The following is a 15,239-nucleotide window of genomic DNA, read 5'->3' on the forward strand; positions in this document are numbered from 1 at the left end:
TCTAAGGAAGGGGATACTTCCGTAGTTATCGAGAAACTGATTAGAGATTCAAGTCTATCTCAAATGAAAGTATGCTAAGTATAATTTTTCAGGCTGAATCGTTCGCAAGAAATTTTACGGGGGGGGGATTTTCAGCGAGGATGGAGCTATCCGGAGGGAATTCGACGGGGGTGTACTTTACGTTGGATGAAATTTTCGCTGATGAGTTTCCCGTGAGGGGGGCGGGGTATATTTCATGGCGGCTGAGCCTGATTTAACTGCATTATTTGAAAAACGAACAGAAATTAAATACAAAACTAGCTTTTTAAATTGAAAGTTTAACTAAAAGTAAGCTGCATCCTTAAAACTCAAAACGAACAGAAATTATTCCATATATGAAGGGTTTCCGCTCCTCAATACCTTACTCTATACGCTAAAGTTTGACTGTTTGTCCCAATTTTTAAGAATGGCTAGTGAAACACAAGGGCCGTTTATTTAAGAATAAGAAGCTTTTTTTAGTGCTAACACCTGTAGCGTAAAGAGCAAGGTATATGAAGGGTTCCTCCCTCCTCAATACCTTACTCTATACGCTAAAGTTTGACTGTTTGTCCCAATTTTTAAGAATGGCTAGTGAAACACAAGGCCCGTTTAAAAAGAATAGGAAGCTTTTTTTAGTGCTAACAACTGTAGCGTAAAGAGCAAGGTATTGAGTAGGGGACAACCCTTCATATGCAAAAATTTCTGTTCGTTTTGAGTTTTAAATGTTGCTCCTTACTTTCAGTTAAAAAAGCTTGTTTTTTTTTATTTAAATTGTCTTAAGGATCGCCTCGGTTTTATTGACATTTTGCGTTCAGTAAATTCACCAAACATACAAGTAGAAACATATACAGGGCTGGGGTCTCCGGATTAATGTCCCGCCCCCCCAAAGGAAAATATCGGGATTGTTTGCTTTTCTGATAATTCCTCATGTTTTTTAAATATAATGTCTATGTTCGGTTTTCCAAGCTTTTACCTTCTCCGGAATGCCAGGTCCCCTCCGAAATAAACCCGGCTAATGTACCTGACTGTAGACTTTTCTTTTCAAAATACCGGAGGTTACGTTTCATAACTGATTGTCATAAAAAACAGAAAAACTTTTACTGGGAAGTAAACAATGTGTGAAAAAGAAAGACGACACGTCATGCGGTTCTGGGCTGATGGTAGTAACCGATATATATTTACAATGAGGTTGGACTGTAGAAAAATGTTGTAATATAAAATTTATTAAGAACTGGGCTACTAAGGCTGAAATAGTACACGCTTTCTGGTGTCGAAGAAAACTGAGATAGAGAATGGGTGGATAGTTTCCCAATTAAACACTAAACTTTCCTAAGTGTTGCTCCAACCACGGAAATAGGGGATTAACAGATAAAACCTCCCCTGCACATCTCCCCTGGGGTGCAATACAGCTTACGGAGGCCTATACAACTCAAGAAAAGGGACAAAGGGACGTACAAATAAAAGCAATTTGATATTAATTAGAACTGACATATATTGTATTTTTCAAATACTTGGTTTTATTCCAAAACTAATAGTGAAACACACAAAAAATGTTTAAGTGCATTTTTACGACACTTACGAAAAACCTTGTTTTCCTATATTAGCCCATGTTAATTTTTCCCACCACAACCCCCCTTTCACGTGGTCTGATGGGGATGAAATTTACAGTCTAAGCTTTCCTGGGGCCTGGCAGCTTATCCTCGAAATTTCATCTCAATCTAATTACTCCTTCCCTGTTTTCCAAAAACCAAATATCAAGTTTTGCTTGCGTCAAAAAGATTCATCACCTCACTAAAAAACGATTTCAATTAGGTCTCTTTAGTGTAGCGGTGAGACTTCTGGGTGTCGGGCGGAAAACCCGAGTTCGATTCACCTATAGATCAAATTTTTTATATACTGAATTTAAATAAAAAAAAAAATTCAGTTTCTTTTTTAAATTATTTGAAAAAAATTATGTTTTCTAAAGAGTTAAAAAAATGAGTTACAAGGTCGACCCTTAAAACACCCTGTCGAGAAAGAAAAGAATAATACACAATCATCTAACAGTTAGTCAAGCAATAATAAGTAATAAACAGTACAAAAACGTGCAGAAATTATTTGAAAAAACTACGTTTTCTAAAGAGTTAAAGAGGCTGAGTTACAAGGTCGAACCTTAAAACGTACAGGGATTAGGAGGCACAGTTGGGGGCTGCCGCCCCAAACCCCGCTTTCGCAGCCTTTAAATAAAAAAAAGTTTTTTAAACTGAAAGTAAGGAGCGACATTAAATCTTAAAACGAACAGAAATTATTCCGTATATGAAAGAGGCTGTGCCCTCCTCAACGCCTCGCTCTTTACGCTAAAGTTTGAATTTATCAAAACTCTTTTTTTAAAAAATAAAAACTTTAGCGTAAATAGCGAGGCGTTGAGGAGGGCACAGACACTTTCATATACGGAATAATTTCTGTTCGTTTTAAGATTTAATGTCGCTCCTTACTTTCAGTTTAAAAAACTTTTTTTTATTTAAAGGCTGCGAAAGCGGGAGTTTGGGGGCGGCAGCTCCCCAACTGTGCCTCCTAATCCCTGTACGTTTTAAGGTTCGACCTTGTAACTCAGCCTCTTTAACTCTTTAGAAAACGTAGTTTTTTTCAAATAATATAAATAAAAGACGACATACTATGCAGTTTCAGGCTGATGATAGCAATCGATGCAAATTTAAATGAGGTGCAATTTCAAGGAACCTATTGCAATGTAAAATTTGAAAGATTGCAAAAGATGAAATAGTCTAGACATTTTTTTTAAACAAGTTTGAGAATGAACTAAAGCTGGAGATGGAAAGATATAAGATGAATATTATATATAAGAAACAAATTAAATGACGGACGCAGACTAGATTTGACAGCCATTATGTTAAGATGCGAGATTTTCCTAAGATATCCAGAAATCTATTACATCTGTAAATAGGGGGCGAATTCGTAATACTGGTCTAAAAGAGCCCCTTTACCCATTAAATTTAAAAAAAAGACCATTTCCAAGTAATTCAAATTCTCCCAAAAAATCCTCTAACATCACCCCCTCTCCCAATAAAATGGATCTACACATGTACAAATTTATGCTGTCATTTTTCAAATATAGATGGATGATTTTCCACCATCTGGTGTTCATCCTCTAAACGCCACGTGTACCGCAGCTCCGCCACACTTGGTAAGCACCACCTGGTGTTTATGATTTCCGAGAGAGAGCGACCCCTCGCATAAAAGTTCTTGGGTTCGTTTCTATATATATATATATATATATATATATATATATATATATATATATATATATATATATATATATATATATATATATATATATATATATATATATATATATATATATATATATATATATATATATATATATATATATATATATATATATAAAGCTAATAGGCTTCTGTAGCCTGAGTCTCGAATTTGTTTGGTGGGTCCACCCATGGCAATAATAATAAAAAAAAAACAGCCTACGATAGTAGGCTGTTTTGATCAGATCTAATTTGATCTGACCTATTTTGATCTAATTTAAGCATCGATTTCTATAACTTCTCAACGAACCAAGTACTTTTTCGGAAGGGAATCCTTTTTTCAAATTCAAGCATAAATATGAAACCTTGAAAAAAACAACTAAAATAGCTTAGAAGCGATGCGATAAATTAAAGCTACATGCATATCTTGATAAAACTTCAATATGCCAGCACCTTTTTTCACTTAAGAAACAAATTTAAATTGACAAAAGATAGCCAATCACTGAAATGTTCTTTTCCATATTTAGTCCCTTCCAACCAGTCGGTTGATTTTATCAACAAATTTACTATCATTCACACTCTAGCTTATGCATATCATTTACATCAAGTCCACTATAGAAGCAGACGCCTAGTTGATTAGAAAATACATGTGTTTTTCTGACAAAACTTTGATCCACAAAATGACAAATAGTATTCAAACCACATCATTTAGGGGAATGGGTAGTAGTTCTCCGGGACTCGGAGACTAGTTACAAAGAAAGCAAGCACATGAAAATAATTCTGCTCTTCTGCATTCTGTTCTCAAAGCGGGTGGAAATGAACTAGTTTTTGCGGGTTTTCTAATTGACAATAGTTTTCGAATTCAAACTAGCGTATCGTAACCTCTGTAGCTCACGCTGTTTCAATGCATGGAAACAGGGACGTATCCAGAATTTTTTCGGGGGCTGGGGCAAGAGTCACAAACAGTCTTTAAGAAACGCATCCAAAATTTGTTTACATATATTTTTGTTATTTTTTTTTTGCAGGTTGGACGAAAATTTCGTTGGGGGATTCAAACCCGGTACCCCCCTCCCTCTAGATACGACCTTGCATAGAAATACTTAACTTTAACACCAATTGAGACTTCTCAAGGATCATAGGCACTAGTTTTGAGAGGTGAGGGTTAAAGCCACAACCACATCTACTGCACAGGGGACAGGACGCCCCAAATGGGTCTGAGAAGCATTAATGAGAACGGACAAGAAGCTTCTTGAAAAGACATACAGTTTTAAGTGAAAGATTTGCTAGTAACATCAACAGAAAAGAGCAGACGCCTCACACCATAACTGAGTATTTCAACTATCTGAAGGAAGAGCTTGAAGGGTGTTGACCCTGAGAGTGTCTATAACTTTGACCTGGCAAACCTTACAGATGATCCTAATATCATTAATTTATCCTAATTTATCATTAATAAAACCCATTAATGTTTATTTTTAATATAGCAGTCTTCTTTTATTCGGAATATCCCGACCTTCTGAAAAATACAAATTTATGCATATCATTTACATCAAGTCCACTATAGAAGCAAACGCCTAGTTGATTAGAAAATACATGTGTTTTTCTGACAAAACTTTGATCCACAAAATGACAAATAGTATTCAAACCGCATCATTTAGGGGAATGGGTAGTAGTTCTCCGGGACTCGGAGACTAGTTACAAAGAAAGCAAGCACATGAAAATAATTCTGCTCTTCTGCATTCTGTTCTCAAAGCGGGTGGAAATGAACTAGTTTTTGCGGGTTTTCTAATTGACAATAGTTTTCGAATTCAAACTAGCGTATCGTAACCTCTGTAGCTCACGCTGTTTCAATGCATGGAAACAGGGGCGTATCCAGAATTTTTTCGGGGGCTGGGGCAAGAGTCACAAACAGTCTTTAAGAAACGCATCCAAAATTTGTTTACATATATTTTTGTTATTTTTTTTGCAGGTTGGACGAAAATTTCGTTGGGGGATTCAAACCCGGTACCCCCCTCCCTCTAGATACGACCTTGCATAGAAATACTTAATTTTAACACCAATTGAGACTTCTCAAAGATCATAGGCACTAGTTTTGAGAGGTGAGGGTTAAAGCCACAACCACAACTACTGCACAGGGGACAGGACGCCCCAAATGGGTCTGAGAAGCATTAATGAGAACGGACAAGAAGCTTCTTGAAAAGACATACAGTTTTAAGTGAAAGATTTGCTAGTAACATCAACAGAAAAGAGCAGACGCCTCACACCATAACTGAGTATTTCAACTATCTGAAAGAAGAGCTTGAGGGTGTTGACCCTGAGAGTGTCTATAACTTTGACAAGGCAAACCTTACAGATGATCCTAATATCATTAATTCATCCTAATTTATCATTAATAAAACCCATTAATGTTTATTTTTAATATAGCAGAGTCTTCTTTTATTCGGAATATCCCGACCTTCTGAAAACAAATTTATGCATATCATTTACATCAAGTCCACTATAGAAGCAAACGCCTAGTTGATTAGAAAATACATGTGTTTTTCTGACAAAACTTTGATCCACAAAATGACAAATAGTATTCAAACCGCATCATTTAGGGGAATGGGTAGTAGTTCTCCGGGACTCGGAAACTAGTTACAAAGAAAGCAAGCACATGAAAATAATTCTGCTCTTCTGCATTCTGTTCTCAAAGCGGGTGGAAATGAACTAGTTTTTGCGGGTTTTCTAATTGACAATAGTTTTCGAATTCAAACTAGCGTATCGTAACCTCTGTAGCTCACGCTGTTTCAATGCATGGAAACAGGGGCGTATCCAGAATTTTTTCGGGGGCTGGGGCAAGAGTTACAAACAGTCTTTAAGAAACGCATCCAAAATTTGTTTACATATATTTTTGTTATTTTTTTTTTGCAGGTTGGACGAAAATTTTGTGGGGGGATTCAAACCCGGTACCCCCTCCCTCTAGATACGACCTTGCATAGAAATACTTAATTTTAACACCAATTGAGACTTCTCAAGGATCATAGGCACTAGTTTTGAGAGGTGAGGGTTAAAGCCACAACCACATCTACTGCACAGGGGACAGGACGCCCCAAATGGGTCTGAGAAGCATTAATGAGAACGGACAAGAAGCTTCTTGAAAAGACATACAGTTTTAAGTGAAAGATTTGCTAGTAACATCAACAGAAAAGAGCAGACGCCTCACACCATAACTGAGTATTTCAACTATCTGAAAGAAGAGCTTGAGGGTGTTGAAAATAGCGACGAAGACCACTTTTGTGCTTCGTCTTCGTACTTTTGTTGTTTGTTGAGGGTGTTGACCCTGAGAGTGTCTATAACTTTGACAAGGCAAACCTTACAGATGATCCTAATATCATTAATTTATCCTAATTTATCATTAATAAAACCCATTAATGTTTATTTTTAATATAGCAGAGTCTTCTTTTATTCCGAATATCCCGACCTTCTGAAAAATACAAATTTGGCATTCATACTCAAAATTAATTTCATTTTTGGTAATATTAGCCTCTAGGATTCAAAGAGAAAAAAAGTAATATAAAAGAGAATAACAAGAGATTAGCTAGAAGACTCAATTAAAGGACAGGGAAAATCCAGTGTAATAGCTAGGCATCTCATCTGTCTCAAATGAAAGATGTTCAAGGGAAGTGATTTACAGCCGTCCAGAGGAGAGATAAAAGTTACTGTTTCGGGTCATACAGGATTTGAATGAATGACTTCCGTTCATCCGTTTCCGTGACGTGAAGCAAGCGACGAAAGAGACAAACTTTCTCCATGGATCACGTCACATGCCGGATAAATGAACGACTGCATTAAGTGCTATGGAATTGTGTAAGATTCGGCAATGAAAACTATATTCTACAAGCTCTGATACTAGAAGAGTGATAGTCTTTCCACTTGGTCTTAATATATAAAGAGAGGAAAGCATACGGAGAATTCTCTCCGGAGTTTGTCCCAAGGGACAATTGCCTCAGAAAACTGTTGCCTAAACGTTTTTTTTAATTATCGACCACCTCTCCCCCCACCAGCCTAGAATAAATCGGTACTGGTTCATTATTCGGGCAGCGTGAAGAAGTCAAGTTTGGGTAATGCAAATGAAATAAAACAAAATAGGATGAATATATAATAGTTTGGAAACAAATTTGGGCTATATATTTGCACATTAGGGGGGGGGGAGTAGGATAAAGCATAGCATATATTAAATACGTCCCCCCTAAACCCCCCCCCCAAAAAAAAAAAAATCGTTTAAATATTGTAACTCATTGAGAAACCACGGCTTCGCAATCATTTATCTATAGCGGTCTCTTCCAAATAGCCCGTTTGACGGGTTACATGGTTTCCTTGATACAGTCTATAGCGGTGGGCCCGCATAATGCACCAGTACCAGTAAATCCTCCGAATCCCCCCTTAAGTATCACTCGTTACGCTGCAGCTTTTTAGAACTTTACGAAAGCTTCTTATTCCAATTAAACTGCCCTTGTGTTCCAGTAGTCGTTTTCAAAGAATTGGGGGACAAAAAGTCAAACTTTAGCGTAAGGAGCAAGGTGTTGAGGAGGGGGCAGTCCCCCTCATATATGGAATAATGTCTGCTCATTCTAAGTTTTAATGTTTCTCCTTACTTTCAGTCGAAAAAACATTTGCTTTATTTGATATTAAATTAACTCCTTCAAATTTCAGTCTTTATCAAGTATAATGTTAAAATTGCATTAGCTTAGCCAGTGCAGAATTAAACCAATACAAAAAAAAACTTACAACTACAATAGAAAAACTACAGACAAATATATAAATAAAGCAGATAAATAAGTAAATAAATATATAGAATACAAATACAACGAAAGGATAATTATACTGCAGCATATTACAACGAACGGGCAATTTACAAAGTTCACGCCTTTATATTTCAATCTTTATCAAGTAACAACTGCATTAGCTTGGTCAGTGCGTGATTAAACAAGTGACAAATAGGCTTAGTGGCGCTTAACTACTTAATTTTTTTCTAGCTGTGACGGTGCTAAGGCAGTAAAAAATGCAATAAGTTTTCGATAGATACATGCAGCTAACTGAGATTTAGTAACTTCGCCCTTCATTATTTATCGCCAGTTTTTCTCAAAATTTGTCACCATATTAGGAGCAGAATTAATCACTAGAAACTTTTAAAATTAGGTTATAGTAAAGAACGTTTCTGAAATGAAAAAAGAACAATTCAGTGACAGAAATCCTGCCATCAATCTTTCACAAAAGGGAGTTAAGCTTGACAGATACAAAGATTCGTTTCGATTCGATTTCTACAGCATAGATCTCATAAGCTACCGAAACCATGAAAAAAATGGTTATAATAGAAACCTCTGACCATTAAGACGCAAGGAAAATACAATATAAAATGTCTTATTATGAAGCATAGTAGATCATTTTCTAGACTAGGAAAAGGAATGTTGCAATTTAGGCTCGTACCCAACGGCAAATACTTTTCGGAGGCAGGGGGGGGGGGTAATAAAAAAACTAAATTTTATGTGATTCCTCGAATAAGAAGTGCCCAAAAATACGTGAGCACTTTGGTTGAGAAGGGGCCGGGTCCCGATGCGCACCCCCTACGAGCGTCCCAGTTTCACTTTGTTATTCAAATTTTCTTGAATATACTTTACGTCCGTGGCAATTGAGATACTTGAGGCTTCAATCATATTCTTTAAAATCATGATTTCACTCTCCTTGAAAGAACTCTGATCTCTCTTTGAGGGTGGTCCTGGCACTGAAAGAGAAGCCGTTTCAGTGAGTAATGTGGAAAAGGAAGAACGTATTCGATACAAGAATACCTACAAAGATGAATTATTAAAAAATTGCAATTTACAAAATTTTAGTTTACTTTTAAGCCACTAAGTATGAGAAAACTCCCCCTTCCATCTTCCAGCACCTTTTGTTGAAAGATGCAGGTATTTCATAAATTGTAACATAAAGAAGGAAAAAAGAGCAAAAATGGGGTTTTTAAAGGTCAAATGAAAATACTGAAAAAACACAACAAACCAAATATTTCGAGGGGACAAACGTCTCTCTTCTTCGTTTCGCGCTGAAGAAGAGAGGCGTTTGTCCCCTTGAAATATTCGCTTTGTTGTGTTTTTTCAGTATTTTCATTTGGCCTTTAAAAACCCCATTTTTGCTCGTTTCTTTCTTTATGTTATGTCAGGCCAATGTGGTTTAAGAAATTATCTTCATAAATTGTTCACTCTATTTTCAAATCTTCTGAAATTTTCAAAATTTTTGAGAACTAAATTCTCTTTTGACTTGGGTATGAAATAAATACAGGAAATTTTGCATCTGAAATGACATGGCCAAGAATTTAATTAAATAAAAAGGAATTTTGAAGCGTAGGGAAGAAAGGAAAGAAGAGGTCACATACATAAAAAGAACTAAAAAATACCAACTTTTCAGTTGAGTAAAGGGTGAAGAAAAGTTTATGGCAGGCTAACCCTCTCAAACAAGTCCCTGATTACAGATACATTGAATTGCTCATGTAACTTTTTTTTAGGATATTAGTTCTCTACTCATAAATTAAGTGTATAATTTGAATAGGAAAGATCAGTTCTGTGATCCAGTAAATCCTGGGGTTTTGAATAAGATATAAACATGGTATTTCTTATTCAGAGAGTTATCACGATTTAACAGGTCATAGAACTTGCCTTCCCGAGATGAACTGTGCGCTTAACTCAATTGGAAAAAACTTACGTTAGCAGAGTTTTTCATAACACAGTACCGATGACAAATTGACTGAAATAAACTTCTACTAGTCAAAATATCTACTAATACTACTACTAACAACTCACTGCAGTACTAAGCTACCTGAGGCCAACACTGCTACGGACGCTACTCCTCCAGCCCAGATCATTTTAAAGCCACCCTCTTTACATCCTACCAAGATGTTCCTATTTCCTTAAATCCTTCCTTACAAACCCCTCTCACCCAATTCGGGGACGACCTGCTTTTCGCATGGTCTTAGATGGTCGGCCAAAGACGATCTTTGGCAATCTGCCATATATCTAAAACTACAAAACCAAGATCCAAAATGCAGTTCTTTAACAAGCATTATGAAAATCCTTGGATGATTTTTGAATCCTTTGATGATTTTTTTTTTATGATTTCAGTTTAGTTAAATAGTGGGTAAAAAATTATTGCTAATATCATTTTTATAAGGAAAAAATTCACAATTAAATGCCAAATAACTTAAGATTTAAAATTTTTATTTTCTGATACGAATATATAAAATAACTTAAGAGTTTAAAGCATTAACAACGACGTGAACCATTTAGCATTAAGTTGCAAACCTGTATCAAGATAAAACATAATAACTTAAAAGTAAATATATTAGGCTACACTTAAAAATATTTTTGATCAGGCAACTTACCATACAGTCCGTATTTGTGATATTGTACAAATTGACTCGAATCATCCGGTCCCTAAAAATGAAAAAAAAAAAAAATAGTGAGAAAAGAGCATAGTAATTTGTTATAATATTATAACTTTGTAAGTCAAATGCTGCACAAGACTGTTATTTACACACTACCTGGATTGATCAGGGATCTTATCTTATCTTAAATTGATCAGGGATAATTGATCTAGAGATAATTTTCGTTAAATAAAAGGGTAAATTAATCAGATATAGTCTCCGATGATCGGGCTAGTGTTGGGCGATAATTTGATTAAACGATATATCGATATTTTTACTTTCGACATTCGATAATCGATAGGCCTATATTTCGATATAGGCCTATCGATTTCGATATATAAGAACGAGCAGTGGTCTCGGCGTAGATGGTAGGGTAATTTTTTGCTGGAAGATTATGGATTATGCTGATTGCCTCCAAATTAGTTAGTTACAAGACAAAGAAGAAAAAAGCTTGGTACTTACGTACGTAAGTAAGTAGCGACCCGGCTCAATTCTGATACCAATAGATACATCAGAAGAATCAGAATCAGAAGATGAAAGATGCTGATTTCAAATATATAAGCTTCATCAAGTTTAGTCTTACCAATCAAAAGTTACGCGCCTGAGAAAATTTGCCTTATTTTCGAAAAAAGGGGGAAACAACCCCTAAAAGTCATAGAACTTTAATGAAAATCACACCATCAGATTCAGCGTATCAGAGAACTCTACTTATAGAGGTTTCAGGTTCCTATCTGCAAAAATGTGGAATTTTGTAATTTTTGCCAGAAGAAAGATCACGGATGCGTATTTATTTGTTGTTTTTTTTCCTAGGGGTGATCGTATCGATCCATTAGTCCTAGAATATCGTGAGAGGGCTCATTCGAACGGAAATTAAAAGTTCTAGTGCCCTTTTTAAGTGACCAAAAAAATTGGAGAGCAACTTGGCCCCCTCCCACGCTCATTTCTTCCTGAAGTCACCCAATCAAAATTTTGAGATAACCATTTTGTTCAGCATAGTCGAAAATCTAATAAATATGTCTTTGAGGGTGACTTAATCCCCACTGTTCCCGGGGAAAGGGCTGCAAGTTATAAACTTTGCCCATTGCTTACATATAGTATTGGTTATTGAGAAGTATACAGGCGTTTTCAGGAGGATTTTTTTTTCTAGTGGGGGGTTAGGGTCAGAGTAATGGTTACGGGAGAGGATCTTTCCATGGAGGATATTTCCTTGGGGGAAGAGCCAGATTTCCCAGCATTATTTAAAAAACGATCAGAAATCAAATAAAAAACAAGTTTTTTTCAACTTAAAGTAAGAAGCAACATTAAAACGAACAAAAAGTATGGCACGTGAAAGGGGGTTCGCCCCTTAGTCAATACCTACCCCCTTACCCTAAAGTTTTTCTTAGTACTTTAAATACAGTCAACTACTAAAATTAAACATCCGGTGGGATTCAGGGATTTGTTATTCGAAAACAGTTCAACCTTTAGTGCGTAAAGTGAGGTATTGTCTAGGGAGCGAACTCCCTAATATACGTAATAAAAACATACGAATATAGAAATTCGTTACGTAAGTTAATTCTTAAGTTACGTCAGAACAAAATTTCGAGAAAGCCAATTAGCCGAAAAAAGGAAAATATGCGAATTTCGTTTTAATTATTCATGTACGGTGAGCCAAAATCAAAGCTGCATTAATTCAAAAACGTTCAGAAATTAACTAAAAAAAAAAAAGTTTTTTAAACTGAAAGTAAGGAGCGACATTAAAACTTAAAACGAACAGAAATTATTCCGTATATGAAATGGGCTGTCCCCTTTACGCTAAAGTTTGACTGTCTCACAACTTTATTTTTTAAAACCATAATAAACTTTAGCGTAAAGAGCGAGGCGTTGAGGAGGAGACAGCCCCTTTCATATAGGGAATAATTTCTGTTCGTTTTAAGTTTTAATGTCGCTCCTTACTTTCAGTTAAAAAAAACTGTTTTTTTAGTTAATTGCACCAAACACATTCGCGAAGTTTGCTCTCTTAGATGTGAAAAAACCGATTTTATCTGTCTGTATTCAGGGACAATTATCTTAGGCTCAGTGGAAAAACTACAATGTAGGTATTTTTTAATTAAATATTCTATATACAGAGTCAGTATCTTGGTTAGGCTAGGTTGTTAGTTATTTTATATGTTGTGTTCTGTCCGGTATGCTTTACATAATGCTTTGTCTTATTTTCTACGATTTTGTTGTTAAAGTATTATATTTTCATCACATTTTAGTATATTTCATTATGATTAATTTCACTTCTCGAGTGTGTTTGGTATAACACGTAAGTACCAAAAGCTTTACCAAAAGAGACGCGTTTGATTAGGTCCGCCTACGCTATAAGAAAAAAAAGAGGATATTTTGCCCCACTGGAGCTACTACCATCACCAAGTTTATTTCTTGGAAATAAGTTCTCGGATTCCTAATTGTTTTCCCGGTGTGAAGTATCTTCTAACTTTTTGGTTTCTACAGTGAAGCCTCGGCTCGAAATTTTGTTCTTCGTATATAAATTTGAGGAAAAGGTTCCGGAGTAGATCGCTTCGTGTTTAGATAACTATGGTAAGCTGAGATTCTCGGTCTTCCAGCCAGTAAAAAAATTGCTAAGCATGGTAATACGTTACTTTTGATATTTTTTGTATAAGTAAGCAGATCTAGCTGACCCGTTTTTTCTTTCCTGTTTATACATTTGTTCAAACAATTATTTTATGGCATAATTTCTCAATCTTTTGTGTCGAGACCTCCTCCCCCTAAAATAGGCTAAAGTCATACGAGCCGCCTAACAACCCCCTCCTATTAAATAATGATTTGAGCCAATAATCTACTTAAAAAATAATAGTTGGGTTTATTTACAAATAAAGTTACATACAGTAATAGCAATGCCCAGAGGCTATAGCCTGTAGGGGACAAGAAGAGCGTTTTGTCAGAAGAGCTCAATTGCCTCTAGCCTCTTCATTTTCCAAATTTTTAACATTCGTGTGTGTCTTTAACTGACATATATTAACTGTGGTCCTTCCGAGGGGATGTATACTCACCACCAACCAGTTTACAATTCGTTGTACATTCTGCTCCCCTATACAAGGCACAATTCACGCCACGAGTAGACACAATACGTTTTCTCACGTCACGTGCAACATGGTAAAGGCGGTTGTATGATAAACCTACTGCCGCTCAAGCTGTTCATTCATTGACGCATTATAGAACCGTTTTTTTCGTTAGTTTTTTTCAGTTTGGCGTGAAACAAGACAAAGAGAAGTGATAGAATAGATGGAAAATATATAATTTACGCTATATATTTGCACATTAGGGGGGTTGGGGTAAAGAATTTGGACAGTGTGAAGTTAGAAAGCAATTCTTACTACATAACATGCAGAATAATTGTACCTAACACATTAGGCATGCATACCCGCTTTACTTTACCCCCCCCCCCCCTTAATGTTCAAATATATATCCCAAATGTGTTTCTTAAGCATTATATTTTTATCATAATTAGGTATATTTCTTTAGGATTGACCGTCAAAGAAACATATTAGAATAATATTGGTAGCTGGTATATCATACAAGTAACATTGTGAAAATTTGGAAGTGGGCAGTCCTTTAGGTTCTTCGTGCCGGAGCATTTAATATTTTTTCTAAATTAATTTTTCTTCGTTTATAATTAAAATAGATTTTTATTTGTCAATGAAAAGAGTATTTGTAAATCTTACTATTCTGTCACTTCTCTTTGTCTTGGCTCACGCTAAGCTGAAAGAAACTAACGAAAAAAAAAAACGACTCTATAATGCGTCAATGAATGAACAACTTGAACGGTAGTGGATTTATCAAACAAGTACCCTAAACCGTCTTTCAACGACAATTTTTACAGGCTGAAAGACCATCTTACTACTATTAGGCTTCGCTGGACTAGTCGCCAATAGACGGTTTTCAGCTATTTTGTGTCGGCAAATTCCCCAAAACATGAATTTTATTTCTTTCAAAAAGCAGAAGTTGTCGACAATAGTTGGTCCACTGTCGTGAAGCGTCTTTTTTTTTACAGTGTATGGCACACCGAGCGCATCTCTTTGGAAATAATCATTATTACGGTAATTCTGATAAAAAATTTCCCGACGGACACCCAAAAATGCCAATCAGAATTCATCAAGAAAAAATTAATTCAAATATAACTAGATTAGCCTTCGGCTCATACGCCCCCTATTTAAATCGCTACGTAAACAGCTCAACGAACATCATCATCCAATCACCAACGTCAGCAACATATCAATGAAAATCAACAGGAAACCATTACTCTCCCACTCAAGCCACATCTTAAATTACCATCATACCAAAGAAATGACATGTTATGGCTACCTCTGGCTGGACTAGTCACGCAATAGTGAAGTTAAGACAAAAATCAGCAGATCAATAACAGAAAATGCGAAATAGTCAACCCTATCTCACAACAATTTGCAACTTTATGATGAAATGATGGTTGTTTGGATTACCAGCATGAGAACTATAGGAAGTACTAG

The 15,239-nt window shown here is 35.8% G+C and overlaps 1 protein-coding gene across 3 annotated transcripts in view; it reads right to left on the reverse strand.

Annotated features, from left to right (window-relative positions):
* Sema2a (Semaphorin 2a) overlaps window positions 1-15,239 on the reverse strand; it is a 508,917-nt gene that overhangs the window by 171,333 nt on the left and 322,345 nt on the right. For all 3 annotated transcript variants that reach the window (XM_089094861.1, XM_089094860.1, XM_089094859.1), the window contains one exon: window positions 10,687-10,738. In XM_089094861.1, the coding sequence (XP_088950987.1) occupies window positions 10,687-10,738 (52 nt within the window). The remainder of the gene's footprint in view (window positions 1-10,686; window positions 10,739-15,239) is intronic.

This window comes from Artemia sp. Qi Xiang Cuo, chromosome 9 (genome assembly GCF_049724085.1).
Source record: "Artemia sp. Qi Xiang Cuo chromosome 9, ASM4972408v1, whole genome shotgun sequence".
Taxonomy (NCBI): Eukaryota; Metazoa; Arthropoda; class Branchiopoda; order Anostraca; family Artemiidae; genus Artemia; species Artemia sp. Qi Xiang Cuo.